This window comes from Notothenia rossii, assembly GCF_949606895.1.
Source record: "Notothenia rossii genome assembly, chromosome: 11".
NCBI classification, from domain to species: domain Eukaryota; kingdom Metazoa; phylum Chordata; class Actinopteri; order Perciformes; family Nototheniidae; genus Notothenia; species Notothenia rossii.
Window position 1 is genome coordinate 50,582,106 of NC_136910.1, and position 15,632 is coordinate 50,597,737.

General features: G+C 40.3%; 1 protein-coding gene across 2 annotated transcripts in view; it reads left to right on the forward strand.

Moving 5' to 3' along the window:
• The first annotated feature begins 2,165 nt into the window (after positions 1-2,165).
• The window catches only part of phf24 (PHD finger protein 24), a 30,679-nt gene continuing 17,212 nt past the window's right edge, over positions 2,166-15,632 (forward strand). For both annotated transcript variants that reach the window (XM_079656723.1, XM_079656724.1), the window contains exons 1-3: positions 2,166-2,509; positions 12,266-12,681; positions 15,424-15,609. In XM_079656723.1, coding sequence (XP_079512849.1) covers positions 12,268-12,681; positions 15,424-15,609 — 600 coding nt within the window. In that variant the 5' untranslated portion in view covers positions 2,166-2,509; positions 12,266-12,267. The remainder of the gene's footprint in view (positions 2,510-12,265; positions 12,682-15,423; positions 15,610-15,632) is intronic.

Here is a 15,632-nt window from a genome sequence, read left to right on the forward strand (position 1 = left end):
GGAAGAGAAACTAGGGGACTCCTTTAGCCTTTGCAGACCTTTTACATGCACAAAAAACCCATACTAGAGGAAATTAAAACCCAAAAAACACAATAGGGCCTTTTTAACACTTTGACTCATTTATGTACATTCAAAAGTGCCCAATGGTAAACATTCCCAACAATGAAACAGTGAAAATGTAAAGAGTTAAGTTCAAATTCCTGAAGTATCTTTCAAGTTTCTTCTCTTTCTTCTCATTGTTCAAGGAGCCATAGTAGCCTAACACAATATATCCAACGTGGAAGGGGATTTCGTATATCCTATTCGTTTTTCAAAGCGCAGAGGTGACTACAGGGAAGAAGTGTCACAGGCAGGCAGGTGAGGGGTCAGGTTTCCATTGTGACATACCTTGCCGTACCATTTCTTCCTCTTCCCTCAAGACCATTGGGTCCGTGTGCACTTACGCCTTCATCCATTATGCATGGCGTTCCATTTGAACCAGCAGGCCGTAGAACAACACAGTGGGACATGGTGCAAACCATTTGTTCATACATTAACCAAATACCCTACAATGGAGAGCCCACTGTAATGATGCCGACTCAGCATTTTTACATTTCTACCATTTTTATATTTCATCTATTCTCTGATTTTTATATATTATGTTGCAAGGAGAAACACATTTATTCCGTAATTTCCTGTATGGCCTTATTGTATTTAAAAAAATGCTGACACAGATGTATATTCTCCTTGTGGAGTAATATTTATCATTTTGGCACACATGTCATTTTATGTAAATCAATTTCATGAGGGACTGATGCCAGGCAGGAAGAATGTGTTTTGCAACACATACAAAGCAGAGGTTATTAAAGTACAGTTTTGAATTTTTTGTTATTGAACATACATTTAGAACATTTATTCTGTGTATACCTAGTCCAGCATATTTGTGTTCTAGTTATTCTTTTAGTTATTTCTTAATGAGTACAAAAGAATGATACATTTTTTTATTTTTCCTCTGCCTGATGTAAATAGCACTGTAACCATTCCTGTATTTTATGCTCATTTTATTCCATTTGAGCTTGTTCTATTTGTTTTTTATAGACTGTGCGTCAAATATGTTTATTTGAAAAGCACTTTGAATTGCCTTGTGTTAAAATCTGCAATGTCAATAAACGTGCCTTGCCTTGGATGTGAGTATTACTTGGTTAATATATATTGTTTTATTCTAGCAGCTTTTTCGACATGCATACTAAAATATAAAGTTGTTAAGGTGTTTATTCGAAGCACAATAACACACATACTAGTTTGAGCATTGGAAATACCTGTTGCCGTTTTCTTTTCTCTTTAATATCAAACAAAAATGCATATCTTTGGTACTGGCTTTAAATTCAAAACATAATAAGCGGAAAGGGGAAATGATGAAAGCAATTTTTTTTTAGCAAGTTTAACTAACCTCTCACGACAAATTTGTTTTTATTTAATATATATGCTCTGAAAACATTCCATTATATTGAATGGGTTACTCTCATAAAAGTCAGAAATAATAATTCACCAGTTTATTGCATCCCATCTGCTGATGACTGCATGGATTGCCAAAAGCAACTTTGCTAATATTTTTTAATCACATTATAGAAGGGTGATATTAAATAAACACTCTTGTGCTTATAAAATTGTTTAGAAATTGTGGTAAAAAAAGGAAAGAAAACACTGCACCAATTATGTGTATTTGAACGCAAATGTGTAATTTACCCCAAAATGTAAAAGAAAAATCACAATTTAGCCTACATATTTTACTGCAGATTTGAATATGTTTCATGCACTCTCCCCACTTTATTTAATTTGTACTGCATGGCTGCAGTTTTGCATGCATAAAATGCCTCCATGCCATGCTAAATTCTGACTCCAGGCTGTCTTTGCTTTGAAGCATACCCCAGCTGCCAAACAAAAAATCGTTTTGACTTGAATAGGATTCCAACATTAAAGCAACATCCCATTCTCAAAATCATTACATTCATGTGTGACATGGTCCTTAATGGTTCCAACCAATCAACACACTCCAGGAGCACCTACAAGTTGTTAACCTACAATGACTATAACTCGCAGCAGGGCTCTCTGGAGGGGGAGGGGGCTGAAATACGATGCTTATAAATCCCCAAATTGAACTTCAGTGGCCGCCTTTGAGTCTCCTCCTGTCTACAACAGCCTGCACGCTGCGTGTCTCTTCAGATGCTGAGGGACTAGCTCAGGAAGGAGGAGGGTGGAGGAAGAGAGAGAGGAAGATTTCAGCACCGGAGCTGTCCGCCGAGAAGACTCAGTTCCTGCTCAAAGGAGACAAGCTGTACGACTGTACATTTCCACAGTGGGACCTAGAAGAGGGGGAAGGAATAATAAACTGCCGTGCCATTCATCTCTCTCGGGAGGGGGGCTTCAGAATAACATTCAAGTGAAGTCTTGCCATGCTGGACGGCTGGGCTTGAGACGCAAAGGACAAAGTCTCCACATAAGCTGAACAGCAGCCTTTTCACTCTTTACGGTGAGTCCACACAATGCCACAAGGTTACATAAGAAACCATGCGGGACGCTACACAAGGTCTATTTTTTTTTTTTATGAATGATGTTCTAAACTATAGCGGGACAAGTATTTGTTGGGAAGCCTCATTACGGATGGGATGCATACTGTATGTAGGTCAGAACGAAAAAGGGGGAAAGGAGAGTTGCTTTTGTTTCATACAAATCTGCAGAAATTGTGGCAAAAATGTGGGAGTTCTTGCATGTACGTCATTGGCTGCTTTTCTTTTTCTATGACCTTATAGGAAGTTGCATCCATTCTGCAACTAATGGCACTGGCTGCATAATTCTGAATTCTCTGTAGCAGATGTAATGTACTTTGCTCCGTCCCACAGGGGAGTGCTGCCGTCCATTAAGCTCTCCATCAGTCTTTGCTCACAACCCCTTGTTGTTGCTATCTCCCAGCCCACAGAGGGCTTCACAAACCAGCCAATACGAGTCCTTGTGTGTGAGTGAGTCCTGCTCCTCACTCTGTGATGGATCCCTGCAGCCTGAGCTCTGCTTATTGTCAGACTCTGCGCGTCAAGGTTGGCACAGAATCCCTTCGACCTGGCAGCGCCTGAATGCTAACGTGATGTGTCCAGTCTAACGATGCATTGAGATTTAAATTCCTCCTCCATTCAGGCCCTTTTTTCCTGAATCTCACACCCCCCCCGTGTACATTTGCAAAGCCTTGAGCATTCTTTATCTGTGTGTGCACACAGGTACAAGTGTTGAAGAGGAGGCAAGACATACCCAAGGGAGAGTTGTTGATTCATACTCATAGAAGTGTTTATCTCGGGGCAATGATATATTTATTTGGTTTATTTAGCCCTGTGTGTCCAAGTGTACGTACATGTTGCATGTTTTTTTAAATGGCTGTTAATGATTCCACTCAGTGGTTATTACAGCGATCAGGGTGAACTCGTTAGTGTAATTAGTTCCAGGTCTTTGCTTCCCTGGTCCGTGGGTGAGGTCTTCAGCTAAAGGGGGATTAATTCCCATGAAAAGGCGTGCTTTGTGGTGCTCCCATTCAAAATACGCCCCCCCCTCTACCGTCCTCCTCTTCTGAAACAAGGAATGAAAAGGAGGGCTGGTTGGGATTCTAATCAGCGCATAACAGTGACATCCAACAGCTTTGGGAAAGGGAATCATACAGTGAGAGAAACACATAGCCAGAAACAGATTAGCCTCCTTTTCATGCTTTTATGAGGTAAAACGTGTGGTAACGTAACAGTTTGTCGGACAAATGTCGTTCGGAAACGGGGTCTGTTGTCTAGTTGGGTGAATAGAATGTAAAATTTCAGATTTAGATGATTGTACTTGACATGTTTGGTTCTTATCTTTACTCAATGGTTCCCATGTTGGTTATTGGATCATCCAATTACATTTTCTCCAATTAAAGCAGTGGATATTTACCTTGCCATTGATCTAAACCACTCTACAGTTGAACTGCTAGCAACACTTAGGCTTCAACCTGACGATTGACTGCACAATGTCTTGGTTTGTTTTAAGCGGTCCTAAGTCATAACGCTGGAAACCACTGATGTCCCTTTGAAAATAATTATTGCCTCCCAACATTTTTTTTAAAAAGCATTTTTCAAAAATCTTATGAGCAAAACTGCCAGTGGAATTTGTGATTCCTTTGAGGTCACCCTCAATTATGTTTTCTTTGGAGAATATGAGCAACTTGACTGGCACTTCGAAGAGCGCAGACCAATTTTTCCAATTATTTCGACACCACATGAATGCAGCCTTAAATGCTCCATCTTGCAGTGTGGACACTAGTGCCGAATAGTTTGTGTGCCCTAAATCAGATTCCCTTCAGAAATGAAATGGGTTCTTCCTTGGCTCATAATACACCCTTCCTCCAAGTTTCATTAAAATGGAGCGGGAAGTTTTTTCCGTAAATCGGGCTGACAGCCAGCAGACAAACCGAGTCGGAAACTTTCACCCTTAAAGGTTAAGTTATTCTAGCTAACGTGCTAAACAGGGCAGTCTTAATCACTTTGAGCAACATATTAAAGCATTACCCTTTTTGGCACCTGGACAGCACAATATATTACTGGGGGAAAAAAAGTAATGGTGGACTATTTTTCCGTAGACTGATAAATGGCTGTTGTATAAGCCCCTGCAGATCTCAATAACCTCCCCATGGTGACACTTGGGCAGCGAAGCACTGAATACTAATAAAAACCTTACGGTGTCCCTGTTGGCCTCTAATACACTGCTTGCGGAAGAAAATGGATTCCAATTCAAACCAAATTCCTGGTTAAGCATATTATAATCAACTTCTTTCCACCGGCATGTGTGACAAAAATAGATCCGCCAACATTTCTTGGGTGCATAACATTCACAAAATAACTATGGGTTGGAATTAGGAGCTTCACAAACGCGCTAACTATGGACCAGCGATGCGTTTGATGCCTTCGTTGTTGTCCCGACGTGGTCTGATAGTGTTAAATTAATGAGTAAAGTGCAGACTGGCTTCAACAGGATAACTCAGAGTAGCAGAAACAAAATCACAATGATTTGAGGAGCACTTTGGTGCCACCTCCCTTTGAAACAATCAATATTTAATTAAAACCAGGATTCTCCTGAGAGCTGCATCACCTGAGTGCTCGTTACAGTCAATTGTTGACGTAAATCACATATGCAGTTTCTGGAAGAGTATATAGAGTGTCAGAGAAAATGGGGAAATAAAATGAAAAATATACTACTTGGAATATGGACGAAAACAGGAGAATACCGGATCTGAGACACAAAGGCGATGCAATACCGGCAGCTTGAGAATATTCTATCACAGTGCTGCATGACAGAATAACATTTCCTCTGCCATATGTCAGGTTCAGCCCCAAGGAGTGGCCCTGATTTTCTTCCACTCGTCCAGACCTTTTTTTATCCAGAGGCATTTAAATCATTCAGACGGTTCCAGAAGGGAAAACAGAGCAGCACACGTAGCTGCTCCTGCAGGAGTCTACTGAACGCCAAGCCTGAGAGACTTTGATGCCATCCTTTCCCTCAAATGTAATATCAAAAGTGATTTTGGGTGACTGCTAAGCCTGAGTGGCATCATTTTTTCAAATAATTTTTAGGGAATTTATAACAACTTCACTTCGATCATTTCTGTTTAAAAAGATTTAAAAACACAGAAGTAGCTCCGGGTATATTGCATATTCATGTCAATGAAGAAAAAACATGAGAAAAAGGAGAGAATTTGGATACATTATTGAAACATTTAATTTGTGGTTTAGAAAATAAAATGAAATCTGTAATAATCCTTTGTTCCACAGGAAATGTGTGTGTGCAAACAGGCCAGGGTTGATTCAGAAAGTTGGCAGTGTTGGCCAACTTATTTAAAATATGTTAGCAATCTTTGCAAATGACTGTTTTAATAACTCCAGTAACGAATTAAATTACCCTTCATTTTTATTATGGTTTACTTCATCAGATATTCAGTATGCGTCTGAAAAAAAGGCAGAATAAATTGTCAAAGAAGCAATCAAGCCAGAATTGTAGTCCTAAAGTTAGCTTAGCAGCACTGGAAACTCTCCTGCTAACAAAATAGCATACTCATACGTTTTTTCCTAGCACAATGATGATGGTTTTCCGTACTTATTATTTGCCATCTGTTATAAATTACTTTTCACAATACATTATGGGATACTTTGCGTCCGCTAAATTAGGATATGATTATTCAGGAATTTTGACCAACTTTAACCTTAGCGGGAGTTGTTCGCTCCCTGTGCTAAGTGTCAGCTGACTGAAAAACACTTTGATACAATCCAATTGTCAAAAATATATAGCATAACTTACACCAGTAGCTGTAATGGACTTTCTTGTCCTCTTTAAAATCGTATTTTTAGAATTGACAGATTTCAGCAAACAAAAATAGGATAGTAACAAACCATTCCATTTACATGGATATACAGTACATGCATGTCTCTATTCTGTAGATACTCACTAAAGTGCTGTCATGCATGGAGAACAAACCATCACCTATCCCTCTAGTGAGTATAAAGAGCACGCAGGCGTTGAGCTGCACAAATCTTGCTGTGGGTTTGGCAGGAAAGAGGTTGATGGGTTTGACAGCCCTGTGGTCAGAAGCTTTCCAATCTCAGACTTGTGAGGCCACCAATTCACAGGTTGCTCAGCACTGTCTAATAAACTGAGGTATCAAAGCCAGGCAGGCACTGACCCATTTGTGTCAGAATAGACTTGTACTCTGAGAGGAAAAACAACATGAGACCCTTATATAACATTTATGAGTTAACCTTAAAATGACAAGGTCTTCTGCATGCTCAGCAGTTTCCTTATCCAGTATTGTTTGAAGAATATATATTGGTGACAGATAGCATCCTGTCTTCAGCTTCCCTTTGAACACACAAGAGTGAACATTTCCGTTATTGAATTATTGTGAATAAACAATAGTTATTAATAATGCAGGAAAATAGATACCATTGTCTTTCTCTTACAATTTTTTTATGTACTGTTTGTCAATAGTTGAGGGAGAGGTTTTTACTTAGAGTTATGACTTCCTTTCAAAAGGATATATACGGTATCTGTGTCATTTACTGCCGCCGTTGATTTGATAGTGTACTAAGGCCTTGGGGCTTAATAGCACTTATTTGTTATTATTGTTTCGTCTTTTTCTCGCTTGTGTTTATGATTATTAAGCCTGTTCACTTTGATAGCCATTAAAGAGCAATTTTTGTAATCATCCCTTTTAAGATGACACGGCCCATTATCTGCACTGCTCAGTATTTGAGCATCCAACTGTGGTGGCAGCATCTGAGCATTATATCAACCATACAGTATAAGTTATGTCATTCTGCCCTCAAGCATTCAAAAACCGTAAAACGTGCTTATTTGCTTGGGTTCTTGTGAAAGAGGCTGCAGTTTACAAGTTGGCATTTCTGGCATCCAAAGGCTGCTGCTGTCTCATTTCTGTGCCAGCGATGCTCCGAGCCTGAGTGGGAAGGTCACTTCAGTGGATAATTATGTCCCTATAACAGCAACTTGAAGGCTGCATCTCACTTCGGTTAAATGCAATCCATGCGTCCCTCACTTGCGTATTTTCCGTCTTAGTCCCTCCCACCAGGGAAGCATGGAGAGACACAAGGAAACCACGAGAAGGGAGAAGAAGCAGGGAAATGAGTTTTAAGAGCAATAGGGACATCCTTGGTCCTTTCCTCCGGAGCGTCACGTGAAGCGACGTCCGTTTGTGATGACGCCGCACAGATCTTCTGAAAGCATCCAGCTCTTTCCCCCTTATTTTCACAAACACCCCGCCTCTGTTAGCACACATTTACTGACATAAACATTTGTATCATCTGTTGTAGACCCAAATAAATAAAATAAAATAAGAACTCAATCTCAAAAAAGATAAACGCCATTCTTAAAATTGATAAACAAACGTTTGAATAATATTGATTTGAGTGCACAATAGAAATAAAATAATTGTGAGAAGAAAAAGAGATATGTTTACTATCAAAACCCAGTTAGATTAACATTCATTGGATTGCACACTGCTTTTGCTTGTGTGGATATGTAGCAAATTAACATTTTAAAAATAGTACTGACTGTAATTGACTGAATGGAAATGACAATACATGAAAATGTAAAACGAAAAAAGCGATCATGAAAAATGTTTCCAATAAATGAATAAAATGATTTTTGACCACTTTGTTCTTAAGATATATTACATATTTGTAACTAAATGATACATTAATTGAAACAAAACACTTTATAAACTGAGGAGTGACTCCCGTGAGGTTCATGTGTTTTCTTCACTCCGCTGGGAAACTGCTCTCATGTCAAGAACAGGTTAAGAAGCAACAGATCAGTGCATGGGCTGCATCGTCCAATCAGTCAGCGATACATGGTAAGGGGGCGGGGCGAGTGTCTGAGGACAGAATGTTTTTGGGATGTTCACAAAGACCTAAAACTCCAAGCAATTAAGTACAAGATTTGAGAAAAAAACCCAGATACAAACATATTATGTCTCTGTGCCTAGTGTCTTTTCATCTTCTGTTTTGTTGATGTGCTATGTTTTTCAAGAGTATAAGTGGAGCAGAGTGGACCCAAATGCAGGACACAGAAGCACCTATACCTTATTCAAGGCTACATTTGAAATAGCAAGGCCAGAACAGAACAGAACTTACCTTCATTACAAACAGCATCATACAAGGATCTGCTAGAGGCCAACAGAAAAGCAGGACGAGCATGATGAGGGGATAGAGGGCAGGTTTGTAGGAGGTCATGTAATTGAAGGGCTGATGGGGACAGGTGAAACTAATAAGGCCAGGACAGACAATCAAACAGGAGAGAAAACACAGGAATAAAACAGGAAACGCACAAACCAAGATCTTGAAAATGCAAAATGGATATAGAGGATGGGATCAGCGTTGGACAAAAAGTGAGAATTTAACCGAGAATGGTAAAAACCTCCAGTTACAAGCCACAAAATAACTGCTAAGCTATGCCCTGCAATGATAGTCTTCCTCAATGACGACCACTTAATTTAAACGGTCAGTCACTAGGTACAAAGCCCTCCTGCTGTCTAATAAATGACAGCAACATGCTAAGAATACTACAGGATTAAAATACACAGGGGCCTATGGAATAGTGGATAGGTTGTTACCCTAACTGCAGGAATGACAATCAGCTCAGTGAGTTCAGCATAGATGAGCTTATGGCTGAAAGGTTCTGTTCCATTATTTTAATGCAGGAGTAGTTTGGATTGGTTTTGGTATAACAGGGAAAAGAGCTAAGGAAAATATGTTTCATCATGTCATCACTTTAAAAAAAAAAAAAAAGTACAGAGTCCGAACGTACTGTATTTATCTCCCTCTGTGTTTTGAAAAAGATTGAACATAGTGCACTTATTAAAAGAAAGCTATTTCTGTCTTTCAGTCTTTTTTGTTTTGTTTGATGGCTTGTAACTAATCATCTGTCCATTTTGGACTTTTTATCCAACTCTGAGGACCTTTTCGATTTCAATTGTGCACAATACAGTACATAAACAACACACTCAAGTGATTTTAATAGGCACGTTGGCAGTTTGAAGTATACTTGATGCAGTCAATTATCGAGTGTGACACACAAATACATTGTTAAAACAAGTCTGGGACACAGTTAAAGAGGGCCCATTATGCTTTTGGGGGTTTTCCCTTTCTTGTAGTGTGTTAAATATGTGTGTGCATGTTAATGGTCTGCAAAGGCTAAAATCTCAAAGTATATAAAGTATGAGGGAGTTTCTCTTCTGCAGGAGTGCTTTGCTTTAACTGACTTGACCTTTGACCTCCCTTCAGAGAGATGCCAGCCTAAATAGATTTCTGATGCAGGAATCAATAAAGTATCACTTTGTCTAGTCTTTGACTGCATGAAAGCAAACCAAAATAGAACAAAGACACCAAGAAGCGTTTGATAGTGGCTATTTTTATACACTGATGACATGTCACCTGACTGTTTGTAACCCTGGATGTTCTTTTTTTATTGTCTAAATGCATGAAACCGGAGACAGTGCGGCTTGTGTTGAGGTCTGTGCGATTGCAAATGAGTGTTGTAGCTTCTACAGTTTATAAAGCACCTGGAGTCCACCAGCAGCCTGAGAACATATTAGAGCAAGAGAGAGAGTATGGACTCCCATTTCACTGCAAATAAATGCGATTGAATTTCACACAAGCACTTACTGTACGTGGAGTGCGGATGGATGGAATTGCGTTTGAGAGCAAAGACACACGTCTCATGAGTACCGTGTAATCTACTTGAATCCACGAGGCACCTTTTTGCAATAATGGAATTTACGTGTGGGTCTCACTTTAGTGAAAAAGAGTCAGTTTCAGCATTCTTCTGTTCAAAATATACAGCGTATGACTCACCTAGGACTTATGCAATCAATTTCTGACAAATCCAGGAGTTTTGCAGATTCAAGGTCAATGACCAAAGAAAATAGTCTTGCCACAAACAAGATCAATAACACTGGGAAAATCGGATTATTTGGGATAAAGACGAATGCCAGCAGTCTAAAGATAACCAGCAAAAACTCATTGAAAACCTGAATAGATAGTGAAGTTCATGTTCTCCTCTGTGGTCGATAAAGTTGATCTTATCTTCTATCTTATCCAGACCAGATTGCTTTCAGTCAACAGTTAGCATTGACGAAAAGGTGATATTGATCAAAACACAGATTTTTGACTATTTAAAAAGGACCACATATACACAACCACGGTTCATTCTCTATTATTTGAACTCAAAAGCAAAATATGGACTCCAACCAATGTAGGAACATTGGGTTTTGGAAATTGGATGGTAAACAGAGGAATAGAAATTCCCTGAAAAAAGCACATGTGTGGATGAAATACTGGGGCTTATAGAAATGTTGGACATTTCTATTTACAGTGCTCTGAACATCGGTTTTGAAAAACTCTTTAGAGTAAGGTATACCAACAAAATAACTAGGACAACAGTTGAGGAAATACACAACTGAGCAAATGTGTAGAATATATATTTCTTGTTAAATTGCTTTCAGACCTTCAAAAGGGTTTTTATGGCGGTCTTTTTGATTCCTTAGAGTTTTGAACACCTATTATTGACTGCTCTTGAGATACAAGACATCCTTCACGTGATGCGTTGATGATGGCCACAAGCACATTAAACCAAAGTATAGATTTCCACATCGATGTGTACGCTATCCCTTACTCCCAAGTAAGAAAAGGAGCCTTTGAACGTGAAGGCAACATTTGCTGTTTTTGTCAAACATCTGCTACCACTGCAAGGGCCCCATCTGGGATTGAAAATCTTGTATGTGGTGGTTTAGATACAAATCTGCAATCTAGGGCGTTTTGCTGTGAGTGGAATGACCTATTCCGTTTTTAGATTACACATTTTTACATTTGTTACTAGAATCATTCAAGCAAAAACCATAATCTCAGTCAGTATCTACATCTTCATGGATATTGAATCGTGAAATACTGGCACAGAAATGTGGGAACAGGAGCAGATGGGGAAGGTTTATTGGTAATCAGGAGAGGACTTTAGGGGCAGTGTTGCTGAAAGGAAGGGATTTGAAAGAGGCCTTGCTGTTCAGCGAGTACGGAAAAGAGAAAAGACAGTTAATATATTCATAGGTTCAAAACATCATCTCTGTTTGAGTGCAGCACATTTCCCATATTGTCTTCCCTTTACAAGAGAGTTCTTTGGTTTGTTTACCATACTTCCAATGTGCCTCTAGCAGCTCTTTGTAAAGTAGGAACTAATAAAGGTCACATTCATGTTTGTATGCACTTTTCATGACCGTGTATACATTGAGCTATGTGGTAGCTGTGCCAGTGTATATGTAATGGAACACAAGGTTATATTGAATCCCTGAACCTATATCAGCACTCAATTACGATGATGGAAAGGGTCTCGATTTGTTTTTTCGTTGTGATTTTTGTACTGGTTTAAAGTGGGTGTACATCAATTGGTAAAATGTGATCTAAAGTACTTCCATGTACCAATCACAATGTAGCAATAATCTAATCGCCATGACAGCTGTGGGCTTGTGTTCTCATGTTGCCAGGACTGTCAACTGAATCTGATTAATCCACGCCTGCACAATCGTGATGAAGCAGAAGTTATCAGAGGCTTTAAACTTGGATATCAACTGTACAATTGTGAGTCACTCTTGCAGTGAATTATAAATGCAGCGCACTTGTGTAACGGTTCTCTGTCTCTTTCTCTCTCCATCTGTCTGTAGCCATGGGAGTGCTCATGTCAAAGAAGCAGCAGGTGGAGAAGGTGCAGAAATGCAACGCTGTGGTCTTTGCCTTCCAGTCGGGCATTAAGGACCGCCCTGCCCCCGCCAAAAATTCGGACGACGAAGAAGAGGAAGGCGAAGCTAAAGCGAAACCTTCGGCCAATGCTGATGACAATACAACAGAGGAGGCGGAGCCAGAGGACACGGACAATAACCCAGGTCCGTCCACCTCGCAGCCGGCCAAGGAAGACTGCAAAGTCAACCAGGAGTCTTGGTCCAGGTTACGGGACGGGAAAGGAGTTGAACCGGAAGATCTCGACAAGACCCATCAGCTCACGCCACCTGCTTTCGTTCGGCCCAAAAGGGAAGCCGATGACGACCAGCCCGTAGAGGTGGAGCTGAAAAAGAAAGAGCAGGTAATATCTGAGCTTAAAGGTCCCCTATTATACTGTTTTCATCAATATATTAAAGGTCTTGCAGATCATGCATTGTAGCATGCCATAAACCCCTCTGTTTCAGCCCTGTTTCAAAAGTGCTGATTCTCTGTCTGTTACTTTAGATGAAAACAAGGAGCCACTCCCCGCGCCCCTCTGAGAGATATGTGGTTAAAAATAACACAATGGTGCTCTAGGAGGAAATTCAGGTGATAATGTGGGGGGGGGGTTACCTTGGTTGGTGATTGGCTAATGGTTACACAAGCCAAAACATCGTTATGACCAGGGATGCACACAACTTTCTCAGTGAGGTACTCAGATGAGCAGCTGGAGTCAGTGTTTGTGCTAGTGGAGTATGAAGCCCTCTGTATCGCGAATGTCAGCGGGGAGGGGGGGGTTAGTGGAGTGCAGGGCTTCGTGACCACAGAGCGTGTGAACGTTGTGATCAGCTGTTTTAGCGCAGTGCTGCTGTACAGACCGACGTTAACAGCAGCCCTGTCTGTGCACACGGAAACCGACTCTGTCGTCCGGTGATCTAACCGCCTTCTGGAAAAGCTTCACAAGTACGTCGGTACGCAAATGGGCTTTGTGACACAAGTGACGGTACGCATTTGAGATTGTTGCCGCGCATGCGTATCTGCGTACCACTTATGTGCACCGCTGGTTATGACATCAGAAAGTGGCCAAAATCAGATCAGCTCATTTTCAGACCGATTTCTTTTTCGTTTTTCCTGAAACTTTCAGAATCTCTTTACACATAGAGGACACATAATAGGTGACCCTTAAATAGGGATGTGGGTAATCATAGCCAGGATGTTATTTAAGTTATATATCACATAATACTTTTTACCTTACCAAAACAGACACTATAAATCCCAAAATCCTGGTATTAAAGAGACAGAATCTCCATGGCAACAGCAGAGCATTATCTTTTCCTTCTTTCAGGTTAGGCATTATGATAAAGCTGGCTGTAAAGGGACTATTTATCTAAACAACCCTTGTTGAAGGTGAGAAAGCATTAGTATAACGTTTTTATTTTCTGTTAAGCCTTTAATTTGTTATTTACGGGTTGTGCATGAGGGCTCTTCACAGCGAGCCTCCTGTGGGCGGGATGCTCCGGCTGCCTCAGAGAGGTGACCTTGTCCTGGGCGGCGCTTACAAGCAGGGTATGGAGTTCATAGGAGGAACGACTCCATTAGGTTTCTGTATTTTGCAAAGAGTAAACACTGCCTGCTGAACACTCGCTGTACTGCCGATGCTGCACTTTTACAAGAGGTACAGACATAGAAAGGTCCACAGAAACCCCCAAATAAAATGATAGATATGTACTTGGGAGTTTCGAACGAGCTGAAATGTAATGTAAAATGATGTGTAGACCACAGTAAGTAAAGGAATATGGATGGTTATGTTATTCTCTTCCTCTTGGTGGGTGGATTTTTCTGTTATAGCAAAACTAAAACTACCTAAAAAAGCAAACTAAATATGTTTGAAATTGTTTACTTTCTGTTAGATTGCAAATTATCTCCATTGGCAACTCTCTTTATTTTCTGATTTCAAATACGGTATACCTACTAATATATGATTCTTTCTCAACCCCATCTTAAGACCTTGTTTCACTTACAGTACTATGCTGATGACACTCAATTGTATGTTGGTGAGATGATTCCTCACCTTAAAATGAATCAAACAATAGCCAGGGTTGAGGGTTGAGTTTTCAACTTATTCATAATAGTGGATTTGATAGTAACTATCTTTCTGGAGCCTATATTAACATCCTATTTCTTTTACCAGTGGTTGTACCCTGAATGTTATTGCACCACTCCATTCAATGCAAGACATATCAAAATCTATGCGAACTAGTGAATTTATGCTTCCTTTCCTCTTTTCATGCTTTTTTTATCACAACTCTAAGGCAAAAATATCCACTATGCACACCTTATACTTCAACACTCAGAATGCCAGAAGTTGCCAAGCACAAACATTATCCCAAGTGGAGAAACACTAGGGATTGCATTGACCCCATGGCCTTTCCTTTAGTACAAGCTTTAGGAGAACAATTCATTTTGCCCTCTAAGAGCAGCAGTGTTATAGGGTTAACTGTGAGCCGCAATGAAAATGTATGTCTGTAGGGCATTTGAAATGATTACTTTAGATTTTGAGGTAAAGCACTGCATCTTAGAATCTGCCAAATGACCTAATTTAAAGGTCGAAGTCCCCGCAGGCAACATGCATCTCTTTCTGACATGTCTTCATGATGTATGGAGCTTGTCAATGTAAATGGAGTCATCAGGTTAAAAGACTTGAGCCATAACTGTAAGATAAGATGTGACTAAGGACTTTTGACATGCTCTCATCTGTGAGACATCTACAGCCCTGAAGAAATAGATTCTCTAGTCATGTTCTCTTGCTTGAAAGCAGAATGTATCCTAACTGTAATTGGAGTCTGCAAAGAAGTTGGAAAAAACTGACAACAAACACGTCTTGGATAATCACATCAAATATTCTTTTCAAAAGAAGTGCTGTGTTTATCATTTATTCAAGACCGTGAGCAAGACAACAATATGAACTACCGCTACAATATATATCATATAATACCCATCACACCAACAAACCCTAACGCAAAACAATAATTGCTTTTTCCATCCATCCATCTGTTATCGAAATGATTGCAAGATTGCGACGAAAATCTTTGTGTAAATGACGCTGACCCTCTTCTCACCTCAGCCATCGAGCGATGAGATGTGTGACGTGTGTGAGGTGTGGACAGCGGACGACTTGTACCCCTGCAGGATCTGCACTCGGATGTTTCATGACGGCTGCCTGAGGGAGCTGGGCTACCTGCGGGCCGAGGCTCTGCAGGAGATGAGAGACACGGCCCACACTGTCACCGGCTGGAGCTGCTACTATTGTGTAAGTCTGCACAGCTCACTGCC